This window comes from Artibeus jamaicensis, unplaced genomic scaffold (genome assembly GCF_021234435.1).
Source record: "Artibeus jamaicensis isolate MK-2021 breed Jamaican fruit bat unplaced genomic scaffold, CSHL_Jam_final contig_233, whole genome shotgun sequence".
Classification (NCBI taxonomy): domain Eukaryota; kingdom Metazoa; phylum Chordata; class Mammalia; order Chiroptera; family Phyllostomidae; genus Artibeus; species Artibeus jamaicensis.
The window spans coordinates 8,729,416-8,753,701 of NW_026521486.1; the positions used below are offsets into that span (position 1 = coordinate 8,729,416).

General features: G+C 41.6%; 1 protein-coding gene across 17 annotated transcripts in view; it reads left to right on the plus strand.

Moving 5' to 3' along the window:
• The window catches only part of RBFOX2 (RNA binding fox-1 homolog 2), a 259,307-nt gene that overhangs the window by 64,341 nt on the left and 170,680 nt on the right, over positions 1-24,286 (plus strand). For all 17 annotated transcript variants that reach the window (XM_053662130.1, XM_053662122.1, XM_053662124.1 and 14 more), the window contains exon 2: positions 24,223-24,273. In XM_053662130.1, the coding sequence (XP_053518105.1) occupies positions 24,223-24,273 (51 nt within the window). The remainder of the gene's footprint in view (positions 1-24,222; positions 24,274-24,286) is intronic.

The following is a 24,286-nucleotide window of genomic DNA, read 5'->3' on the forward strand; positions in this document are numbered from 1 at the left end:
ATAAGAAAGAATGTATCTCAGACCAAGTTCCTTCCTCTCCTCCTGCCCCTAGAATGTTTCATCCGTTTATTAGCTAATAAATACTGCCCCCTCTGCTGTTTTCCACAGCAGTCGTGGAGCTTAGTCTGGATGCCTGTGTGTCAACTAGGGGGACATTGTGACTTTGCTAAATGTTTCAAATTGTTCAAATTCTGTTTGGGGTAAATGACTATCTTTTATTATATGAAGTCATTTTCCTTTCATGTCTATATTTTTCACTGGGGAGTCGGTGCCTTGGAGTTGAATCTTTGTCCTGCACACCAAAAATATAGTTTCTTTGGGTGTGTCTTATTTTAATCTACTCTCTTTCATACTGCAAGGCTCTGACCTCCTTGGATCCTGTCCTGCTTGGTTACAATTGGTGCTTTGTCCTTTAGAGTCATATAGGACACAGCCACTGGGTTGATTCAGTGTTCAGCTATCACATACATACGGTGCTAAGAAAAAAATTTCTTTGCTAGAATGGGAGGCGGGCAGCTTAGCTAGAAAATGAATCCCTGGTTCATATTCAGTCATCATGCAGGGACAGTGAGTAGTGGTTTCAAATTAGAATCAGAACTAAGCAAAGAAAAAATAGGGCCAGCTCCCAAATTGAGTCCTAGTCAAAAATTGGCCGGTGTGTGAGGTACATACAGAGCTGAGTTTACTGGAAGCAGATACCTTTTAAGGAGTTGTCTGTGGTTCAAAAAATTATCCTTATTTTATGGTATATCTATTTTTATGAAAGGATAATTTTCTGTAAATTCATGTTTATTCTTTGAGGATTATTAATTTCTGTTAGTATACTGTGCAGTTTCACTACTAATGATGTCAGCTTACTTTGTTTATTTAGTCTCTTTGGCCCAGGGGCTTAAACTACTTTACATTAATTTGCCCATAGTAATTTTTAAAAAGATTTTACTTATTTTTAGAGCGAGAGGAAGGTAGGGAGAAGGAGAGAGACATATCAGTGTGTGGTTGCCTCTTGCACACCCCCTACGGGATTACCTGGCCCACAGCTGAGGCATGTGCCCTGACTGGGAACTGAACCAGCGACACTGTGGTTCACAGGCCGGCACTCAGTCCACTGAGCCACACCAGCCAGGGCACTAGTAGTAATTCTTATACCATCTCTGTGTGGGAATTTCTGTTTAGATAAGGGATGTGAGAGGTTGCTCCAATGATGTATATAAGCAGGTCAGTCCCTGGGGTGAGTAACTGGACTCAGGATTCGTGGTTCCAGGCTTTGCGTGTTCGGGCACTGAAGTGTGCTCTGTTTCTACCGCACTTCCTTCCCCTTTTCTCCTCCTTTTCCCCCTGTGGTGGGAGAAATAATATCAAGCAAATAGCAAGAGAATCTGGTCTTCTAAGAGGTTAGAGTCTGTTAAGGCTTCAGGCATGGAGTTCCCAATCCTTGGCTTGGGATGGAAGGAAGTGGCAGAAGACTGATGCTTAGCACATGAAATGTTTTTCGACCGGTGCGTACTTTTGTTTTTGCTCTCCCTTTTCCTCTCGTCAGAAGAGGCGGGTGTGAGGTTTCTTGTGTGCCAGTCCTCCATGGGGGCAGTCCAGCTATTTTAATGCTCAGCAGATACTGTCACTTGCTTTTGGGTTGGGGGCCATGGAGGAGAGGAAACAGCTACTTTGGGTGGCGTTGAAAGGAGGGTGGAATGTCAGAAGGACATTTTTCTGTGTTTTCTTAGTCACAGGACTCTGAATCCCAAGCAGCTAAATTTAGCTCAGGTTCCTGTTGAAAGCATCATTTTTGGGGGGCGGGTAGTGAGGGGGGACGGAAAACCTTTTTGTGTATCCTGCTCTATGAAGCCAATAGGGAAGCAGGAGGAGGTGAGGTTGCCATGGAGATGGTAGCTGTGTGCAAGGGGAGAGCAGCAGGGTTTAGAATTCCAGGAAGGAAGAGAGAGTGATGTCATCAGATTCCATGGACCAGCCCAGGAACCCCTGTGAGGTTGGTGGGGAGTTGGGTGTGCGTGGGGGGTGGTGGAGTGGGAGTTTGTGCAGGGGAATTTGTGGCTTCAGTAAGGTGTGGAGAGTCCAGTTCAAGCAGAGGTTGGTTGTGTGGAATTGTGCTGATCTGCATTAATGCCTGCCTTTTAAAAATCCGTAAATCGTTCTGAATTTGCAGAATGTTTTCTTTGTTGAAAAAGGACGCATTCATTTAACAAAGGCGCTAATCTAGATGAAGACTACAATATCTTTTTATAGTTATACTCCCTGTAATATTTGTGTGTGCCTTTATCCCTGTATGTGAGGGTATTTGTGCATACATTTTGGATATATAGTTGCCTTTGTGTGATGCCTTTTATGGTGCTGCATGCAGTTAAGTGCTTCATTAATTCCTGATTATCGTATTTACTTTTCTGTGGATGGATGTGTATAAATGAAATACAACTTTTTATTAGAAAAATCTGAAAGAAAATTAAAGCAGTTGCTTTTGCAGCAGACAGGAAAGCTGCATGCTTCAAGCAGTTGTTCTGAGCATATGCGTGTGTGTTTGTACCGATCATGAAGGGCAAATGTAGTTCTTCTAGAATGACCGAGAGGCTAAATTTCTTTTTAAACAGATGTAACAGTTCTGTGCATCCAAATGAGCACTACCTTTCAAAATAGTCACTTTGGCTCCCGTGATACAGCCATTGCGCAAAAACACAAAGACTTCTTCTCCTTTACAGTCGGCTTCACAGATGAATCGTGAGGAAAACATTTGCAGTACCCAACACTTTTTTTTAAAATTTATTTAAAAAACACCTTGCTTGATCAGATACTAGGTTTCTTTGAATTGGCTTTTGCTGACTTGGGGTAATCAAAAATCAAATCTCTGTTTCAACAGTGAGCTTTTATCCCGGCTACAGTCCTAGGTTCAGATTCTGAAGGCATTTCCACTTTCAGATCAAGAGCTCTTGGATGATTTGGTTTAGCAGCGGCGATGTTTTGAGTGGTGATGGCAGCATCTGAGGAATAAGAGCAGAGCCTTCCCCGGGTGGCATCTTCTGAGGTGACCCATTTGGATGCATTTGTTCAAGGATGTCTGTTAAAGTCAGTGGCATTACCACCGGGTAACGCGGGAGGCAGTGTTAGCGGTGTGTGTGGGAGCACAGACTCTTTGGGTTCAATTTGGATCAAGGCTGAACCCCTGTTCTGCTGCTCTCCGACTGACCTTGGACAAGTAACTGTCCTTTGGTGCTTTGGTTTCCTTGTATATAAAATGGGAACGATGGCGCTGTGAGGACCAGCTGTGGAGTGTGGCGGTGAGGGGTGCGTAAGCTAATATGGCAAGCACGTAGACATTTGGCATGTTCTCAGTCACTGCCTGCTTTGCTTATTGTCATGGATAATTACACATTTCCTTGAATTACAGAATTACAAGGTAGTAGGTCTCAGAACTCACTGGAGGGTCCTGGAAGGAGGGGCTCAGGAATCTATAGTTTTTAAGTGACTCCTGGATGATTCTGATAATCAGCCAGGTTTGGATGCCTCTGAGTATGATCTGCTTCGACTATGGCCCGAGTCCCGGAAGCTTCATCATCTCTTGGGTGCTTGTTAGAAATGCAGAATCCTGGTTGCCACCCCAAACTCGCTGAATCCGAATCTGCATTTTTAACAAGATACCCTACAGTGACCCACATGCCTGTTAAAATTTCAGAAACACTACTTTTCTTCAAGCAGTAGGAGTAACTGGGCAGTAACTGCAGGTTAAAAATGAACTGTCTCTCAAAATCATTCCCACTGGTGGAAGAGAAGCAGTTTGGCTAAGCCAGTGTATAGCAAGTACATACTTACCTTCCCTGCTTACTGCTCGGCCTCGGCACAAACGCTTCTCTGGACTAAGTCCCTGTGTGGAAGGAGCGGAGCTAAAACTGCGGCTCTGCCTCCACCACTTACTTACTGGCTCTTTGGCCTTGGTTCAGTCATTTCATCTCCTCAAGTCTCAGTCTCCCCACCTGACAGTGGAAGTAATGCCTAGACGGTGAAGCAATGTATAAGGTACCTGTTACACTGCAGTCCCTGCATATGTTCGTGCCTTCCCCGCCCTCCCTTCAGCCTTTCAGTGACACTCTGTGTGGTCGTTCTCTGCCCTCAGAAGGGCTGCCAGTGGACGCCCATCGCCATCCTGTCTGCATAGGTTCCTTGCCTCTTGCCCTTCTCCTAGCTATCTCGAGCATCCACTTATAATACAGAGAACTGTATATATAATTTTCTTTGCCACCTTTTTCTGCAAAGTGCCTTTCACTTAATGGAGACTATTATCCCAGCAGGCTGGGAGAAGAATATAGGAGTTGAATAGTCGAGCTGGTACAGCATCAAGGTATGATGAGATCTGATAGAGGCAGCTGTATTAGGAATTCTCAATAGTTGACCATATGTTTAAGACAAGTTTGTGGTTTTTTTTTTAAATTGGTGTTAGAAAAAAAGAACCATACATTCATATGGTTTCATCTGAAGTCTTTTAAACTAGTCCCGAGTAGGAACTAGCATAGCATTATCATTGGATTGATAAGTATTATCTTTTTTCTGAGCAGAGAATTAATAGAATAAAAACAAGTTCAGCGACTTGCTGTGGAGACCCAGAGGTGGAGAGCAGAGTCTGGGTCAGGGGATTGGCAGGCATAGCCAATGGGCACTGGAAGTAACGGTAGGAAAAGGAAAGGTCCATTTTCGCTCAGAACTGAGGGTAAGAGAGGATTGTGAGCTCAAAGCATAGAGTAATAATTGTCGCAATAGCTTTCTCTTCAGGGTGCTTTAGAACTCTTGGGTGCTTTGTATACTTTACGCCTAATCGTAACATCCCTGCCAGGTACAGGCATAATCTCATGTTTTACAGATGAGGAAGGTTGAGTAACTTGTCCCAAGTCACTCGGCTAAGAAGCAACAGAGCTGGTTTGATATTGTGTTGAGTAGCAATGTGAGTGATGCAGCTATTACAAAAGCTAACTGAAATAGCTAATATACACAGTTAAAATAAAATTTATACTGTCTGTATTGACCTTTGTGGTGCAAGTGTTGATTTAAATTAAGACTGGTATTCAACATGTTAGTCTATCTCAGAGGGATTTTTTGAATGTTGCTTTTTCTTTTATCTTTTTGAGATATGTATATTTCCTTTATACTCTGAGACTAGTGAAGAGGTTGTTTGTTTTTTGTTTTTAATGCCAAAGCTTGTGAAGTTCACTGAAACACCAGTTTGAATTGAATATCACAGCACAAAACTAACTTGATGGTGGTTGTCAGTTGTCATAGTAAATATTCACAGAATCATGTCAGTTATTCTATTTAGATCGAAATGCAGGCAAGCACCAATGATTACACAAAGTGAATTTTATATTCTTTGGTAGCTTTCTAAGTGTTTACAGTTGGAAGAGTCCCAAACTGGCAGTTGGACGTGGGCTCCATGTCCCTTTTGTTATGCGCTCCTCATGAGGCCTTGGACAGGGCACTCACCTCAGTGAGGCTGACCCCGAGTTTCTCCGATCAATCAGCAAGGATCAATCGGCAAGGAGTAACGTTATCTATTTCGCAGATCGTTATGAACGAGAGGGTGTGTGGGGCACCAAGTTCTGCTCCCCACAGGTTCTCTAACATGAGAAAGACATTTAAACCCTTGCGCTACTTTGGTTTGCTTGTCTGGAAGGCCTGTCTGGGCGTAGGCCTGTGTGGGGCAGGGTGAGGGGAGTGCAGGCGAAGGGACTGGGTTTGAGTGAGGTGACCTCCGCGGTCCCCTCGGAATCTGTGATCCCGTCACTGTTGGACCTGCCTCTGTGTTGTATGTGGTGAAGTATCTGGTATGAAGAAGTCATTGTTTCTTACTATCATTATTACCCTTTAGCAGTGCTCTCCCATTAAGGGACAGGTCACCTGCCCATATTACCTCACTTAATTGTTGTAACAACCCAAGGAGGAAGGTGGTGGTCTCATTTAGAAGGTGAAGAACTTGAGGCTCAGAGATGAAGTAACATTCGTGGAGCTAGTAAGTGTCAAGGGCATGTCTCGGATCAGCGTGATACCAGTGACTGTCCTTTCCCCTCTGCACCTCACTGCGCATGAACTGTGCGTGACATGTTAGAAGTAGGGAGTTTTTGAGGGCTGAGCATGCCATAGACAAGTTACTTCTTAGGCTCAGTATATACTAATGAGGAACTGCAATACAATTTTTTTTGAGAAACTGTGATATGTGTAGTATCATTGGGTGCATATACAAGATGTGGTTTGAGCACTTATGATCTCTTTGGAAATAGGAGGCATGGGCATATACGTAATACATTTAGAAGCTGGTCTGTAGTGGAATAAACTCAAGTACGCGGTGGATGCGGTAGCAGTTTTAAGAAGGGAGTGACTGCTGTGGGTGAGAGGCCTGTTTTGTGAGCTTTTCAGATTCATGATAAGAGATTTTATGTGACAACCTATACATAGTTAAATATTTATCTGTGCATATATGACTAAAACAAGTTTCATGAAATAATACTCTTACTAAATGTGAGGTACTTGATTCCTTGTTTATGTTTTAAAAAATTGTACTGTAGTTTAGTACAGTGATTCTTAAAGTGTACTCCCCAAGGTATCTAAGGCCCTTTTAGGGGGTCTTCAAGGTCAGAACAATTTTCATAACATGAAGATGTTGTTTGCCTTTCCTGCTGTGGCGGCCTTTGCACCGATGTCACATAAGCAGCGACGGGTAGAAGCTGCCCACACCCTGGCCAGAGTCCAGGCAGTGGCCGAATGTATAGTGGTCGCATTGTTCGCCACACACACTTGCAGTGAAAAAAGGAGAAAAGTTTCACTTAAGAATGTTGTTGATGAAGCAGTACAGATTAATAGTAGTATTAGCCCTTACTCTGATTACTCCTCTTTTCAGTATTCTGTGTGACAAAGCGGGTGAGTCGTGGAGGCATTGCTGCGCACTGAGTGTGAGGCTGCCTCAAGGAACACACTTCTGAGTGTGTGTTTCCAGCCGCGCTGGCCGCTCTTTCCAGGGAACACCGTTTTCACTGTGGTTGTTCGGACTTGGCTGTTTGGCAGACCTTTTATTAAAAATGAAGGAAGTGAGCCAGTTACTTTAAGGAATACAAGGACAATACTTGTTCCCAATGACAAAATTTGAGCTTTCAAGCAAACTTAGAATTTTGGAAAGCGTGTGTGTGTTCCGGATAGTGGCCTTGACGGCTCCAATATGAAAAGACTTTTCTGATGAGATTGATGGTGATTTATGTGGTTTTCTTTTACTATTACATAATGAAATGTATCAAAATTTAGATCTTAATAACTTAGTGAACCAGTATTTTATAAATGAACAATGCTTAATGTTACATAATCATGATAGGTAAAAATTTCTTGAAAATGTAAGATAGACAAATTTTAACATAACAGGACATATGAAAAATTCATTGATATTGTTCCAGATGCCATGTTGCAACTAACTTATATGTGGAATCTAATGAACAAACTGAACTAACAAGCAAAATAGAGACAGACTCACAGATGGAGAGCAGGATGGCAGGCATGGGGGGAGGGCCAGGGAGTGGAGGGATCGGGCAAAAAGGTAAAAGGACTCATGGACGTGGACAACAGTGTGGTGATTACAGGGGGAAGGGGACTAAATGGTAATGGAAAAAATACAATAAAATTTAAAAAAAAAGGAACCTAGGCGGGAGGTTTGGGACAGGTGGAGCCATGCAGACTCTCCAGGACAGGGGCGCAGGCAGGCGGAGAGGGGAGAAGTGCGGTTCTCGGGGAAGAGGCTGCACGTACATAGTGTGTACGTAAATGCATGTAACACTCATTAGCGGGGGTTCAGCTGTCTGCTGCTGGTTTGCAAGATAAATTGCATTAATCAAAACCAAAAAAAAAAAAACTCACTTTACAAGTTTTGTACAATATTAAAAGTATTATTCATAGGTATTTGAAAAGACTGTTAAAATACTTTTCCATTTTCTAAATGTGTGTCTATATAGGCCAAATTTTCTTCATTTATTTCAACCAAAATAATATCACAACAGATTGAATGGAATGCAGAAGCTGATAGGAGAATCTAGCCATCTTCTATTAAGTTGGATGTGAAAGATATTTCTAAAAACTAAGACAAAACTATTTTTACTAAATTTTGTGTTTGTTTTATAAAATATAGTTAAGTTTCATAAAATATTTTTGTTAGCGTAATGGTTTATATTGGTATGTTAAAATGAATTAACAAACATTTAAAAATTACTCAATTTTAGTTTCTAATGAGCAAATATCAATACTTATACCCACATAAGCAAAAGTTTTGGGGGGTCTTTAATAATTTTTAAGGTAAAAGGACTTCCAAGACCAAGCAAAATGTTTGACAACTGCTGCTTTATTTTATTTTATTTTTTAAAATAACAGTTGAGACCTCTTAAGTCATGAGTGGGTCTTGACCCACGGTGTGGGAAAAATACTGAACTTTAGTGTCTTACAGACTCTGAGCTTCTTGAGAGAAGAACTAATATCTTATTTGCCTATTTCTACCATAGTATCAGACACATGAAAGTCCTCAGTAAATGTTGAAGGCATCGACAAATGGGTAGAAAAAGGGAATGAATGACCAGGTGAGGTCCCGTTTAGGACGTTTGTAACTTGATCATATAAGCAGTGGAGGGCCGTTGGAATGGGAGAGATGTGAGTGGTGTTTTGTCAACTTTAACCCTGGTCCTGGTAAGAAAATTGTGAAGAGGTGGATAGATGCTCTTGGACTAGCTAAGGAATTGTTACACCAGTTTAGGCTCTGGTGACACAGGCCTGGATTAAGGTGAGTGCATTTATCATAGATAACGAAAGGCACGTATCCTGAGGATCAGTTACAAAAACATAAACATAGTAATAAACATACTGGCTCACATTTACTGCGTGCATATGACATCCTGAATACTGTAGTAAGGGCTTTGTGTGTGTGATCTCATTCACTCTTCACAGCATCCGTGAGGAGGCACTGTTATCTCCATGCTTTTGATGGTTAAATAAAAATAATGCACATTCATTGTTGAAAAATTAGGAAACTCAGATAGGGAAAATAAAAAAGTGTGTCTCACTCATATACCCAAACTCAACACCAGGAACATCTAATCATGAAACGTCATGGGATATATTCTTCTAGCCATAAAAAATAAAAATAAAAAAGGGCATGTATATGTGCTGTGTTCGTCTGAGTATGAGGAAACCCCAACTATAATGGTTTATTCTGTTTTTGCACTGAAAGGAGAGGCCAACCTAAATGTATAAACTTTTAGGGATGTTATGAAATAGGTAAGTGCCTTTAAAATACTGATTTTGTTTATTTATGCATGCATATTTAAAGCTACACACAGAATTACATAACAACTTAGAAGCAGGTTTTCTTCTGTAGTTTTGGAAGAGCAATGCACACAGTTCTATTGCATCATGTCTGTAATGCTAAGAACCACCTTGAGTCTTTAAGCGGTTTTACGGGGCATACACTGGGATGCAGCACTTCTTTTTGACTATTTATCTGCTGCAGTCAAGTCAAGCCGTGAGCACCAATTCGTATAACATCTAGAAGGTCTAGTTTTCTTCACTTACATCATAGTGTATACTGCGTTGATTTTCAAGAAGTTTTTTTATTGAGGTGAAATTTATATAACATGAAATTAACCTTTTTGAAGCAAACAATTTGGTGGTTTTTAGTATACTTACAGTGTTATGCAGCTGACATCCCTGTCTAACTCAAAACATTTCATCACCCCAAAACGATCACCTCTACCAGTGGCTGATGGGTGAGCAGTCACCCTCCCTTTCCCCTTTTCTCTGGACCCCGCCGGCCACCGGTTTGGTTTCTGGCTCTGAATTTCCCTGTTCTGAATATATCACATAAAGGGAACCATACAATTGGTGACCTTGTGTATCTGGCTTCCTTCACTCGGTGTGATGTTTTCCAGGTCCACCCGTTGCAGCGGATGCCCATGCACGGCTCCTTTTGGTAACCAGATCACACTCCTTGGCCTGTGTGCACTACGGTTTGTGTGCCGGTTCATGTATTAATGGACATTTGTTTTCATCCTGCAGCCGTCGTGCATAGTGCCATGTCGAACATGTGTGCACAAGTATTTGTTTTTCATTCTTTTGGAAATGTATCTAGGAGTGGAATTACTGGGCCATATGGTAGCTTTATATTTAACTTTGAGGGACTGCCAAACTGTTTTCTATAGCAGCTGCGTCATTTTATATCCCCACCGGCAATGTGCAAGGGTTTGTCTATTTATTTTTAATGAGGAACACAATAAAATGGGGAAAGTAAAGAGAAAATAATGTGTGGCCTTTGAGTTTATTAGAGCTTTGTATCTCAGCTGTTGCCTGATGGACTTATTAAATATTTAGCACCACTTCAGCACTAAGAATGAAATTTAGCTCAGGGAAATGTATCTAATCTATTCTAAGTGGTGAACAGACTAAGAAGTGAAGATCAGAGAAGTGAACGAAGGGAAATTTAAATAGACTGTCAAATTCCTTGAGGGCAAAGGCCCTGTTCGCCTCTGTGTCCTCCACATTTAATAAAATGCTCGGCATGTCACGGGTCATGCTGGGACTCCCCAGGACTACCCTAGGACCAGTAGTTCTGTAGGATTTATAGAACTCGGTATAGTCATGGCTATGGTTTATAGTTTATGACATGGCTATGGTCATGAGTGGATGAAGAGTAAAATCAGGAGGAGAAAATGGGTTTGGGTGAGGTCTAGAGAAATCAGGGTCAAGCTTCCAAGAGTTCTCTCCTGGTGGAGTTACATGCGACATTTGTTGTCTACCAGGGAAATCATTAGACTTAGTGCTCAGGTTTTTCCTTGTTGGGGGCGGGTGAGCAGGGTTGTTCTCAGAGCCACCCTCCGCCTAGCACACACCAAAGTCCAGACTCCTGGGAGGAAAGCAGGTGTTTAGCACAAACCATACTCTTTGCACTGTGAGCTCCTCTTACTGTTCTGGGAATAGATCATCCTGAGATCTGAGTTTCCAGACACCTGCCATGCCAGCTTTGCAAGCCGCCCTTCCTAAGGATTGCAGGCAGGCCTGCTGTGTTTGTTCTTTCCCTCTGCATGGATGTTTAATTCTTCAAAGAACTGCTTGGTTCTCTGAAGAAAAGTAAATGCCATAGCAGGGAAGCGGCAGGGACTTTAGCATCAGACAGACCTGGATTTGTGTCATTGTAGGCAATTGAATGGTTTTCTGAGCCTCAGTTTTCTTACTATACGGAGGTACATCACAGAGAGTGCAAAGTAATAACATCTAGAAAACACTTAAGCATAATGATATGTGTCCTGTATGTAGTAAGTGGCTGTTAATATTTTCTTTCAGCTCACCTGTATTAGTCTGAATTCAGTCAGGAGAGAGAAGCTACAAGTAATCTGGACCCAGAATGTGATACAAAGAATTACTTAACTACAACAGAAGATTGAAGTAGTGAGGAGTTGGCTTGTAAGAAATAGAACTCTAAATAATAGCAAATGTACTATACTGTGGTTGTCAGGTGATAAAATACCAATAATATAATTAATATAGAATTATTATTACTCCAGGACAGAGATAGAGCACCCAAAAGAGAGGCATCTCTCTTGTTTCGCATCCTCTGCACCAGCACCTGAAATCTAGACCTCGTCGGAGAGGGCGTGGCTGTGGCTGTCTGAGTAGCAGAGAAATGAGTCCCTGTGATACCAGACTGCTACAGAACCGCCCAAAGAGGGTTTCCAGGGGACACTGGCCGCTGGCCACTGCCGGCTTCTCTGCTCTGCTCTGCTCTGCTCTGCAGGGGTTGGGAGGGAGGAGGCTGCTGAGAAAAGCACACTGGGACCAGGAAGCGAACCCTTCTCTCCTCAGATGTTTTTCCTGTGCTCTCTACCAACAAAGCTTGACATCATGGCAGCTGTCAAAGGAAACGTATTTTTAAAGGGCTCAGATTCACTTTCACAGAGCAGGCAGAAAGGGTGAATTTGGAGCTGAGTCAATTAATAGATAAACCAGCGTATGGGTAGAATGGCTATTTAATTCTCGATGCTCAGAAACTAGGAAGAAAATGGCAAATGGAAATATAAGAAACTTCAAATATAAGTAAGACACATGCCAAGAAAAAAAAAAGTTGGATCCTACATTATATACAAAATCAGCCCAGAATAGATCAAAGGCCCAAACATAAAAGCTAAAACTATAAAACTCTTAGAAGAAAATGTAGGCTTAAAACATGACCTCGAGCCCTGGCTGCTGTGGCTCAGTGGATTGAGTGCCTGACTGCAAAGCAAAGGGTCGGAGCACAGGCCTGGGTTGTGGGCCAGGTCCCTGACGGGGGGCTGTGCGAAAGGCAGCCACACATCGATGTTTCTGTCCCTGTCTTTCTCCCTCCCTTCCTCTCTCTAAAAATAATAAAATCAGATCTTTAAAAAATGACTTTGAATGTAGCAATGGATTCTTTTGATATGGCACCTTTAAAAGCACATATAACAAAAATATAGATAAGCTGAATTTCATGAAATTAAAAGCTTTTATGCACAAAAGGACATTATCAACAGAGTGAAAAGGTAGCCCATGTATGGGGGGAAATATTTACAAATCATTTTAAATTATATATCTGATAAGGGATGAATAATCAAAATATAAAAGACTCCTACAAATCAGCAACACAGCTCATTTAAAAAAAGGGTGTAGGACTTGAATAGACATTTCTCTGAGGAAGATACATATACATGGCCAATAAACACATGAAGTGATGCTTAACATCAGTAATCATGGTAAGGCAAATTAAGACCACAACGAGAAAACACTCGACATCCATTAGAATGGATGAAACCCAACAAACCAACAAACCAACAAACCAACAAACCAAAACAACACGTGTCGGTGAGGGTGTGGAGTTACTGGAACTTGTGAGCTGAGGGTGGGAATGTGAAGTGGCACCACTGCCGTGGAAAGGGCGTGGCGATTCCTCCGCACTCTACGGCCAGGTTCCCTGCGGCCCAGCAGGTCTGCTTCTGGGCGTGTACCTGAAAGAGCTGAAAGCAGGGTTCTAACAGATACTCCCCCACATTCAAAGCAGCGATATTCACAATAGCCAAAAGGTGAAAGCAACCCAAGTGTCCGTGAACGGGTGAATGGATAAAAAAATGCACTCTACACACAATGGAATATTATTATTCAGCCTTAAAAAGAAGGAAGTTCTGACTCATGCTGAATGTGGGTGAACCACAAAAGCATGGTCAGTGAAATAAGCCAGTCACAACAGACTCCACCCATATGAGGCTCCCAGAGTAGTCAGGTTCATGGAGACAGAAGGTAGAATAATGCTGGCTGCCGAGGGCTGGGGGGGGCAGCCCTCCCTTACATTGGGGAGTTAAACTGGTGTGGACTTCACGTTGGAGAAAGTTCTAGAGATGGACACACAGTGATGTGAATGTACTTGATGCCTCAGAACTGCACACTTAAAAATTGTTGATGTGGTGGATTTTATGTTATTTATATATATAATCATGATTTTTTACAGAAGGAAACTGTTGAAGGGTATTTATAGAATCTCAAACCTTAGTATTGGAAGGGATATATTGGGGAGTTTTATTTATTATTTATGTACTTCAAAATACAGTTTTGTTATCATGACTGAATTTTGATTAAAAAAATAGGAAGAGAATGGATTTTTGTAAAGGAAGTTTAGGGAACTAAGTGTTGGCCGCCAGTAGGACTCGGGCCAGCGGAAGGGACTGCTTCGCTGTCACAAAAGGCCAGGTTGCTCTGGTCACCTCCTAGGTAACCTCATTCGTCTGCATGCTGACTGCTGGAATCGACTTCCCACACCACTGATTTTTATCTAGTCTTTGAACACCTTCCATGGGGCTGGGTGGCCATTTTGGCACATATTTCTAAAGAAGTGACTTCAGAATAAGCTAATAAAAAGAGAAGGTCGGTTATTTGGAAATGAGGTATTTTTGGGGAGTGAGTCCTTAGATCAATTCAATTTCTCAAGTCCTTGGGCACAGACAGACATAGGGGTATGGAAGGAATTCTTAGGGAGCTTCTGTATGTTAAATACCATGCCAGATAAACATCGCCTGCACTCTCATTTAATTAGCACAGCTCTGTGAGGTAGACGTTATCTGTTACACAGCCGACAAAGTTGAGGGTCAGCGAGATTAAGTAATGTGACCAGAGTCCCATAGTGGGAAGTGATACAGCAGTGTTTGGATCTGCATCACTTTGACTCCCAAGTGCACGCTTTCTCTGTTGCATCAGGAAAGAGCAGGTTGTGTCTGCAGTTAGCAGAGCCTGGGGCATGAGCTGCTTATATCACCTCAGTCAAGACTTCTGAGTTCTAGTCCTTTTTCACCCTTGCTTAGCTGACTGACATCAACAGGGCAGTCCTCGAAGTCTCAGTTTCCTCACTTACATAGACAAGGGGTTTAATGGTTTTGTCTTAGGAATCTGTGACTGTTATTGAAAAGGAGCACTTTAGTGTGGACCAAAGGTGGGTGTTGAAGACCCGATAAATTCCTGTGTCAGATGTACAAAACAGTGCTTGTGCTAGGGCATTTTTAACCTAAAAAAAAAAAAAAAAAAGAGCCGGAGGGAGTTGGGGAGGGAGTGGTGAGTGGCACGGGGAGTTGTCATCAGTTGTCCTGATGGGGGGGGGGTGGAAAGAGTGAGCATGAAAGCTTAGTTTCCAGCCGCCAGGTGGCCCTTGTACTGGGACTGTGTTGTTACATGTGGCCAGATCTGTCTCCTCCACAAGCCTTTATCTCATCTGTGGGTACCTCGCACCCTGTATGGTGTGGAAGCAGTGATGCTCTGGTCTTTTAGCAATCTTTTTTCCTGGGCCAGAGGTACTTGCTGGGATTTTTTTTTCTCTAATCCTCACCTGAGGATCTGTTTATTGATCTGAGAGAGAAGATGGGAGAGACATCCATGTGAGAAACATTGATCACTTGCCTCCTGTGTGCATCCCAACTGGGGATTGAACCCGCAACTTAGGTGTGTGTGCTTGGGCTGGGGATGGAGCCTGCAACCTGTCGGTGTGTGAGATGACACACCAACCAACCGAGCCGTCTGGTCAGGACTGAAATTGGTATTTGCTTGTAATAAATAGCTTATGGAATTTAGGTGCCACTTAAGTTTCCATTGTGTCTCCTTCCATGTCTCAATTCAAAAGTAAGTCCAGGACTTCCGCCAAGTTGGAGGCATAGGTGGATGTGCCGTGCCTTCTCATACAACCAAGTTTAGAGACAACTAAATATTAGCAATAGAAAACACAGCCAGAACACGGAAAATTGAACTTTTCGGAAGTCCGTTAACAACAAATTCTTCAGCCTGACCGGTAGGGGGCGAAACCAGCAGCTGGTGAAGCGGGATTGCACAGGAGGCCTCGGTCAGCCGGACTCAGGCGCGGAATCCAGGTGCGGAATCCAGGAGCAGGGTTGGACCTAGTGAGCGACTGAGCGAGCCACCAGTCGAGCTACCGCGGGGGAGACAGCGGGGGAGCGGTGCTGCGTACAGCGTCACAACCCAGCGACCTGGGAGTCCAAGGCACTGCTTCTCACACTTAAAGGGCCAGAACAGACCAAAAATGTCACAAGATCTCAAAGCCCCAGAGCCCATAGATCTAAGTGATGAAGAAATAGCAAAACTCTCAGACTCACAGTTTAAAACACTGGTGATCAGGATCCTCACAGAACTGGTTGATTATACCGACAAATTAGACAAATATATGAAGGCGAAACTAATTGAAATGAATGGAATTGAACAGGACACCAATAGCAATGAAAAGGAAACTGGGACTCAAATCAATGGAGTGGACCAGAAGAAAGCAAATAATGGCCAAACAGAAAAGAGTCAAGAAGCAAGAATTCAAAGAAATGAGGAGAGTCTTAGGAACCTCCAGGACATCTTTAAATGCTCCAACATCCGAATTATAGGGGTACCAGAAGGGGGAAAGGCACAGCCACCAGTGGAAAACTTATTTGAACAAATAATAAAGGAGAATTTCCCCAATCTGGCAAAGGAAATAGACTTCCAGGAAATCCAGGAAGCTCAGAGAGTCCCAAAGAAGTTGGACCCAAGAAGGAACACACCAAGGCACATCATCATTACATTAGCCAAAATTAAAATGAAGGAGAGAATCCTAGAAGCAGCAAGAGCTAAGGGGGCAGTCACCTACAAAGGAGTCCCCATCAGACTGTCAGCGGATTTCTCAAAAGAGACCTTACAGGCAAGAAGGGGCTGGAAAGAGGTATTCCAAGTCATGAAATCCAAAGACCTACAACCAAGATTGCTCTATCCAGCAAAGCTTTCATTTAGAATGGAAGGACAGATAAAGCGCTTCTCAGATAAGATCAAATTCAAGGAGTTCATCATCACCAAGCCCTTATTATATGAAATGTTAAAGGGACTTACCTAAGAAAAAGAAGTTAAAAAAACATGAACAGTGAAAGGACAACAAACTCACAGTTATTAACAACCACACCTAAAACGAAAGCAAACTAAAAGGACAGCTAGATCAGGAGTGGAAACATAGAAATGAATATCTCAAGGAGGGTTAGCAACAGGGGAGTGGGAGGAGGATAAGGGGGGAGAAGGTACAGAAAATAAGTAGCATAGACAGTAGATAGAAAATAGATGGGGGGGGCAAGAATAGCATGGGAAATATAGAATCTAAAGGAATTGAGACACATGGTCATAAACTAAAGGGGGGGTAATGGTGGGGGGGTAGGGTGGAGGGGAATGAAGGGGGCAATAGAACAACTGTAACAGCATAATCAATAAAAAAAATTAAAAAAAAGTAAGTCCACTACTTGAAAACCAGTAACTGGCTGCAAAACAAGGTTAGTGAAATATCCTGGGAAACTTGATTTGCTTTTTTTCCAGCCAGTATGGTCTAAATCAATCTTTCCTTCCATTGTTAAATGTGTATAAGGTAATGTGAAAGCCACTTTCAACTGGGATTAAGTCAGTGAAAAATCTGGGTTTGTGTCGCTGCCCGAGGTTTGTTTATAAAGGGCAGCTTTATTCCTCACTTTCCTCTGCTTCCTTTCCCTTTCCTTTCACTACAGTGCATGGTGGCAAGAATTTATTTTGTTCCATTGCTCAATATTTTTTCCTTTTCCATTTTGTGAAATGGATTTGATTTTGTTAGACACAAAAGATGAAAGAGTGGGCTTAAAAATATTTGTTAATTGCTTGGTGTAACTTCACTGTGCTTGTCCCTCTTCTCCTAATGACAGAAACCAGTAAGAAATTGTCTTGTAACAGAAGCAGGGCTTTCTGATCTTCTGTGTTGTTAAGTCCCTCTCAGCAACTTTCTCTTAACTGGTTTTTAAAAATGCTTAAGGAAACAATACTTTTGTTTTTCTTGTCAGGTACAGTATTCTGGGTAATTTTAAATTGGAATGGGCAAATATATTGGCTGATTGTTTAGAAATGATATTGGTGATTTTCAGAGTGCATTTATGAATGGCTTTGAAATGATCTTTTCAGTGTGCATCAACCCACTGCAGTATGGAGAGCATGTCCTCCAATAAGAGGTTAGAGGTTATTATCCCCTGCCCCCAATACACACTTTTAAAAAAGATCTTCTGTTATTTTCTGGAGTCCTGTAGTTCTTTTTATAGACTACTTATGGCATAAGTCACATTCTCTTATAATTATTATGACTCTGACTTTTCAAGGGCAAGTAAACCAGCACAGTGCTCGCAGTAAAGCCAGTGTTCAGTCCACACTTACTGAATAGATGCAGGATTCTTCTGTTTAAATGAATTTTTCAAACACAGGTGCATGTGGGAGCTCCTAAGCAGCTGATGAAGAACACAAAAGTCAGGTGATACTTTCCTTCACTTCTCTGCATCCACTGTTTGTGCACATCACAGCTGCCATTTTGGGCAGTTACTGAAGGATCCTTCTGTTACTCTTTCACATGTTCACTAACCGGAAGCTTATAAACTGGTTTAATTGCTGTCCTCTGTAGTCAACCAGGACTCTCATGGTTGGTATTTTAAAAAATTTTAACGGTTTTATTTATTTATTTGTTTGTTTATTTGTTTGTTTGTTTATTTATAGTGAGAGGGAAGGGAAGGAGATAGAGGGAGAGAACCATCAGTGTGTGGTTGCCTCTTGCTTGCCCCCTACTGGGGACCTGGCCTGCAACCCAGGCATGTGCCCTGACTGGGAATCAAACTGGGAACCCTTTGGTGTTCGGAGGCTGGCACTCAGTTCACGGAGCCACACCAACCAGGGTGGTATTTTATTTCTTATGCATTCACCTTATTTTTGAGTTGTCTCCCTGCCCAGGCAGTCAGTTTCTAACCCTCTCAGTATTACCAGGCCAGTCATTGTCGTTCATGGGCATGTGGTTGCTAAAGGCTTGCTTTCTTCTCGAGAGTTTAACATGTTGGATTTCTGTCCCATCTGTTCCATTAGCTTGTCTGTGAGTCCATCTGTGCTTTAAATGTCAGTTATTTTTTGACACTGATTAAAAACTCAGATCTGCCTGTGTTTAGACAATTATGAGCATCCATACATGGACCAGCGGAATGTTTTCGTTTTACTAGTTATCATGAAGCAGCAGAGGTGCTGGGTATAGAGTTAACTAACACCTAACTCTGAAGGCAGCTTAGCCACTATCATATTTGTCCTTGAGTAAATCGCTTAATCTTCCTGGAATTTAGTTTTTTCATCTGTAAAATGAGGGTTATAAAACCTAGTTTCTGCATTGTGAAGGTTAAATGAGATGATGTGGAGGTGTTTTGGTAAGCTTTAAAACATTATGAAACGTTGATAGTAGTGACTCTTGGTTCTTTTCAGTGTGCTAAGTAGTGCAGTGCTTTTACGGTTGGTAAAACTCAACCAGCTCAGATGAAGCGTGCCCTCTCCACCTTGCACAGATCTTATTCTTCTCCCTAGAAGAGGCCACTGTTAGAAATTACAGGTTTCTTGTTTGTCCTTCCATGTCTGTGCACTTACTTACTTTTTATATGGTGTAGAAATGCCTTTTCTCATACTGTAATAAAAAATCCAGTGTTGCGCTATCATTTACTATGACTTTGGTAATTCAGAGATTTTACTTTTTGAAAACTTACACAGAGGATGTCCAAATAATATAATAGTTGATAATACTGCTTTCTTATTATTAATGGAGACTTGAGGTTCTTTCTACTTTTTTACAATTACAAACTATTGAAAAAATTTGCATGTGCTTTTTGGGCGCATGCAAGTGACTCTTTAGAGACCAGAGATGTGCAGTGACAAGGTGTGTGCACTTAATATTTTAGTAATTATTGTCAAGTTGCTTTCCAAAACACATTGGTCCTAATATACTGAAATTTCTACTACTAGATGGGAAGATATCTATTTATTCTGCTTTTTAATTTGACTTGTGATACTCTTTTCACCAATTTCATGAATAAAACATCACAAATACGAAAGAATGTTTACAGCATGGTTTGTGAGTACAAACAAAGAGAACTGGAAATAATTTAAATATATTAAAAGGAAAAAAGACAAGTAAATAAACTGTAACATGTTCATAAACTAGAATACTAAACAGTCAAAATTAGTGAGCAATATTGAGTTAAAAAAGGAGATTACTAAAGAATACATTAAACAGGATACAGTTTTATAAACTTCAAAAACATGCCAAGTTGATGTATTTTGAGAGGAGAGATATATGCATGGTAAAGTCAAAAAGGAAAGCAAGCGAACATGGCTGGTGTGGCTCAGTGGACTGAGTGCCAGCCTGTGAACCAAAGGGTTGCCAGTTTGATTCCCAGTCAGGGCACATATCTGGGTTGTGGGCATGCGAACCATACATTGGTGTTTCTCTCGCTCACTTCCATCCCCTCTCTCTAGAAATAAATAAGAGAAGAGGGGAAGAAAAGGAAAGCATTAAGTGGGCATTAAGTGTAGGCCACCTTCAGAGAGGGTGTGTCTGAGGGCTGGAGAGTTCCAGATAGCCTGTTTGAGAGATGGAGATTCAGGAGAGCACTGCTTTGCTAAGGCAGCAAAGGAGTGAATGGATCCCTTTCCTCTGGTACAATCTCTGTGTGGCCCGTCATATCTGTCTTTGCTATTAAAGTGTTTGAGAGTGTTGGCTTGTAGGAATGTTATTTTTTTCCTTATAAAAAGTTTTCTGCATTGTTAAACCAAAGAATATGTTTTAAATATGGATGTTTTCCGGGATTGATGCATCTCTGTTAATGATACTTTGGGATGTTTTTGATGACTTTCTTTGTTCTCAGACAATCTTGAAATAGTCACTGTAAAGGAATAATGTGGAACGGTTGTTAGAGAAGAGAACCTGATAAAATGGAAAGAACAGGGGCTTTGGAGCCCAGTAGACTCGGTTCAAAAGTTTGACTTTCCCACTGAATAGCTTATCATCTCCTGTTTGCTCCTTTCTCTTCCTCCTTCCCCCCATCCTGAAGCTATACCTGATCAGCTGTCCAGTATCTAGTATTATCATCTTTGTCACCGTTATTGTTAAAAATCTATAGGGGGTGGTGCTGAAATAAATTTGTAGAGTCCGGAAAAAACAAGGCACTGTGGGTTTCAGAAGGAACCCTGTTCTTTGGCTACAGTCTAAACTGTGTATGTCTCCCCTGTGAAAATTAGTGTGAAAATAGCCAGCGTTGCCTGTGATCCTGTTTTGAAATAGTAGATTTATTGATATATAACGCACTGACCATAAACCTCACCCTTTAAAAGTATTTGTAGTGGTTGATGTTTCGGTGGTTTTAGTAATAATCATAGAGCCGTGCATCCATCACCACTGTCTAATTCCAGAATATTGGAATTAGATATTGGAATATCACCAAAAAGAAATCTACTGCCCGTGAGCAGTTTTCCCCCATTCTTTGCCTTTAGCTTCTAGAACTACTAATTTAGTTTCTTTCTCCATGGATTTGCCCATTCTGGGTATTTCATATAAATGGAATCATACCATTTGTAATCTTTTGTCTCTGGCTTTTTTCACTTAGTGTTGATGTTTTCAAGATTTCACCCATCTTGTATAAGTACGTTCCTTTTTATTGCTGAATAGTATTCAATTATGGATATATAGCACATTGTCCATCCCTCAGTTGATAGACATTTAAATTGTTTCTGTTTTTTGGCAATAGGAAATAATGCTGCTGTGAACATTTGCGTACAAGGTTTTGGGTGGATATTGTTTTCGTTTCCTTAGTTATGCCTCGGTGCAGAATTGCTGGGTCATATTGTAACTCTGAACATTTTGAGGGTCTGTTAAACTGTTTCCAAAGTGGCTGTACTTTTTATATTCTCATCCTAATGTGTGGGATTCCAGTTTCTCCATATTCGTCCCAATACTTGTTATTGGCCAACTTTTTTATTATAGCCATTCTACTGGCTGTGAAATGTTACCTCACTGTGGTTTTAGTTTGCATTTCCCTACCGACTGGTGATGTTGAGCGTCTGCTTCATGTGCTTATTTGCTATTTGTGTATGTTACTTGGAGAGCTTCCTGTTCAAACCCTTTGCTCATTTTAAAATTTGGGATGTGTTTTTGTTGTTGAGTTGTAAGAGAGTTCTTTAGACTATATTTTAAATGCAAGTTCCTTATCAGACATAAAATTTACAAATATTTTCTCCCATTCTGTGGGCTGTCTTTTCACTTGATTGTGTTTCCCCCGAGCCCCCCCAGCCCCCCAGCTTCATCGTCAAATTAAAATGGACAGGTAACATCAGTCAGTTTAAGGTGTACAATGTGTTGATTTTATATACTTACATATCGCAAAGTGATTACCACCATCGCCTTAGCTAACGCCTGCAGCATGTTATTGTAATTGTTTCTTTCTCTTTGTGTGTGTGTGTGTGTATGTGTGTGTGAGAACATTTAAGATTGCCTTTCTTAGTAACTTTCAAGTATATAATACAGTATTAACTATAATCACCGTGTTGCTCATTAGATCCTCAGAACTGGTGGTGTCCTTTGAAGAACAAATGTTTTAAAATTTTGATGAAGTTCAGTTTATCTAATTTTTCCTTTGTCATTTGTGTTTTGGTGTCATATTGAAGAAACCATTGCCTCATCAAAGGTTGAGATTTGTTTGTATGTTTCTTCTAAGAGTTTTGTGGCTTCAAGTCTGTGATGCATTCTGAGTCAATTTTGTACATGATGTGAGACACAGTACCAGCTTCTATTCCTGTGCGTGTGGATTCCAGTTGTCCCGGCACCGCCTACTGAGAATAGTCATTTTTTCCTCCATTCATTTGGTTTTTTGGCACCTTTTCAAAAATCAGGTTATCATAACTGCAGGGGTTTATTTGGGAACTTTCCTAGTGTTTCATTGGTTTGTGTGTCTGTCCTCACGCCAGTGTTACAGGACCCTCGTTCCTGACCTTCGTGGTCAACTCCAAAATCAGGAAGTATGAGTCCTTTTCAGACTTTGTCCTCCTTTCTCAAGATTATTTTGTCACTTACGTGTTTTCTTTTTTAAATTCTCACCCTAGGGCATGTTTACTGATTTTAGAGAGAGAGGGAAGGAGGGAGGGAAGAAGGGAGAGAATGAAATGGGGGGAGAGAAAAACATCAGTGTGAGAGAGAAACATCAGTTGCTTGCCTCCTGCCTGCTTCCCAACCATGGAGTAAACTAAACCCACAACCTAGGCATGTGCCCCGACCAGGGATCGAACCTGCAACCCTTTGGTGTCTGGGACAGTGCTCCACCAACTAAGCTACCTGACTAGGGGTGTATAGCTTTTATTAGCTATCATTTTTGCCCTCAAAGATCTAGATTTAATGATTAATGTGAATATGATACATCTATACAAAAATAAGATTTATAGAGTCATAAGTAATATGAAAAGTAAATTGTACAAGTAACAAACAAATTTTAACATATGAGATCTGTCCAGAAAAAAATCCAACCATTGTTAATATAACAAGAATGGTTTGTGTGACATTGATGTAACCTGGCAGCCAAGGATAATGGACTGTAATGCACATGCGTGAACAAGAGTGACTTCACTGTGCTGGTTGGTAGGGGCAACAGATGCCGGTGAGTGAGCATGTGTGCTGTGTGGCCATCACATTCAAAATAACTGAGTGAGTAGAGCAACGAATCTGCATCAGATGAACATTCATTCATGGAAACTATTCAGATGATTCAGAAGACAGCAACTATGGGCAGCTGGTGATTGGCAACTTCGTTACCACGACACACCTGCTCACACATCACGTCTTGTGCAGAGTATTTGGGTGGAACATCAAATTACCCAGCTGACTCAGCCCCCCTACAGCCCAGATTTGGTGCCCTGTGACTTCAGGCTTTTCCCAAAACTAAAATCACCTTTGAAAGGGAAGAGATTTCAGACTGTCAGTGAGATTCAGAAAAATACGACAGTGGCTGATAGTGATCAGGAGAACTGTGTGAGGTCCCAAGGTGCCCACTTTGAAGGGGACTGAGGTGTCACGGTCCTGTGTACAGTGTTTCTTGTATCTTGTACCTTCGATAAATGTCTCTTTCATATTCCATGGCTGGATACTTTCTGGGCAGGCCTTGTATATATACATGTTAGGAGTTACTTGAGTCTGTAAGATGATGAAGAATGGTAGAGGAAGTCTGGGGCAGGGGGAGAATTTCATCTCGGTTTAAAACAGTTGGAGGGTTAACCAATGAATGCATAACTAGGTGAGCAGCATGTTGATCTCTCTAAAATCAATTTTTAAAACTTTAAAAGAACAGAAGAAAAGCAGATTGGTAGAGGGCAGGGGCTAAAACTTCTCCAGGTCAAGAAGTAGTTCTCATAGGGGTGGTACTATCCCACTTCCAACCGGGGGACTTTGGGAAATGTGTGGACATTTTGCCTTGACCTGGTGTTCAGGACAGCTACTGGCTTTTAGTGGTTAGGGGCTGGGGATGCTGAAGTCCCGCAGTGTGAGTATAGGAATGGTTTTGCCCCAAATCCCAAATCCTAGGAGCTCCCTTGTTAATATATACTTGGGAAGGGAATAGATTTAGCTGTACACAGAGGAAAATAGTGTTTGTCAGCAGTCACTGGTTTCCTTGTTTGTTTTTGCCATTGTAGAGGGTGAACTGGGAAAAGTGTAGTAAGGTAGAGTGGAATATAGCAACAGAGCAGCTCAGGATCTGGTGCAGGAATTTGTATTTGACCAATTTGGATGATTTGAATTATTGTTAACATTTTCTTTTGTCTTACAGTTTTCTTTTCTTTTCTTTCTCTTAGAACGAGCCTCTGACCCCAGGTTATCATGGATTCCCAGCACGGGACAGCCAGGTTGGTATCTGCC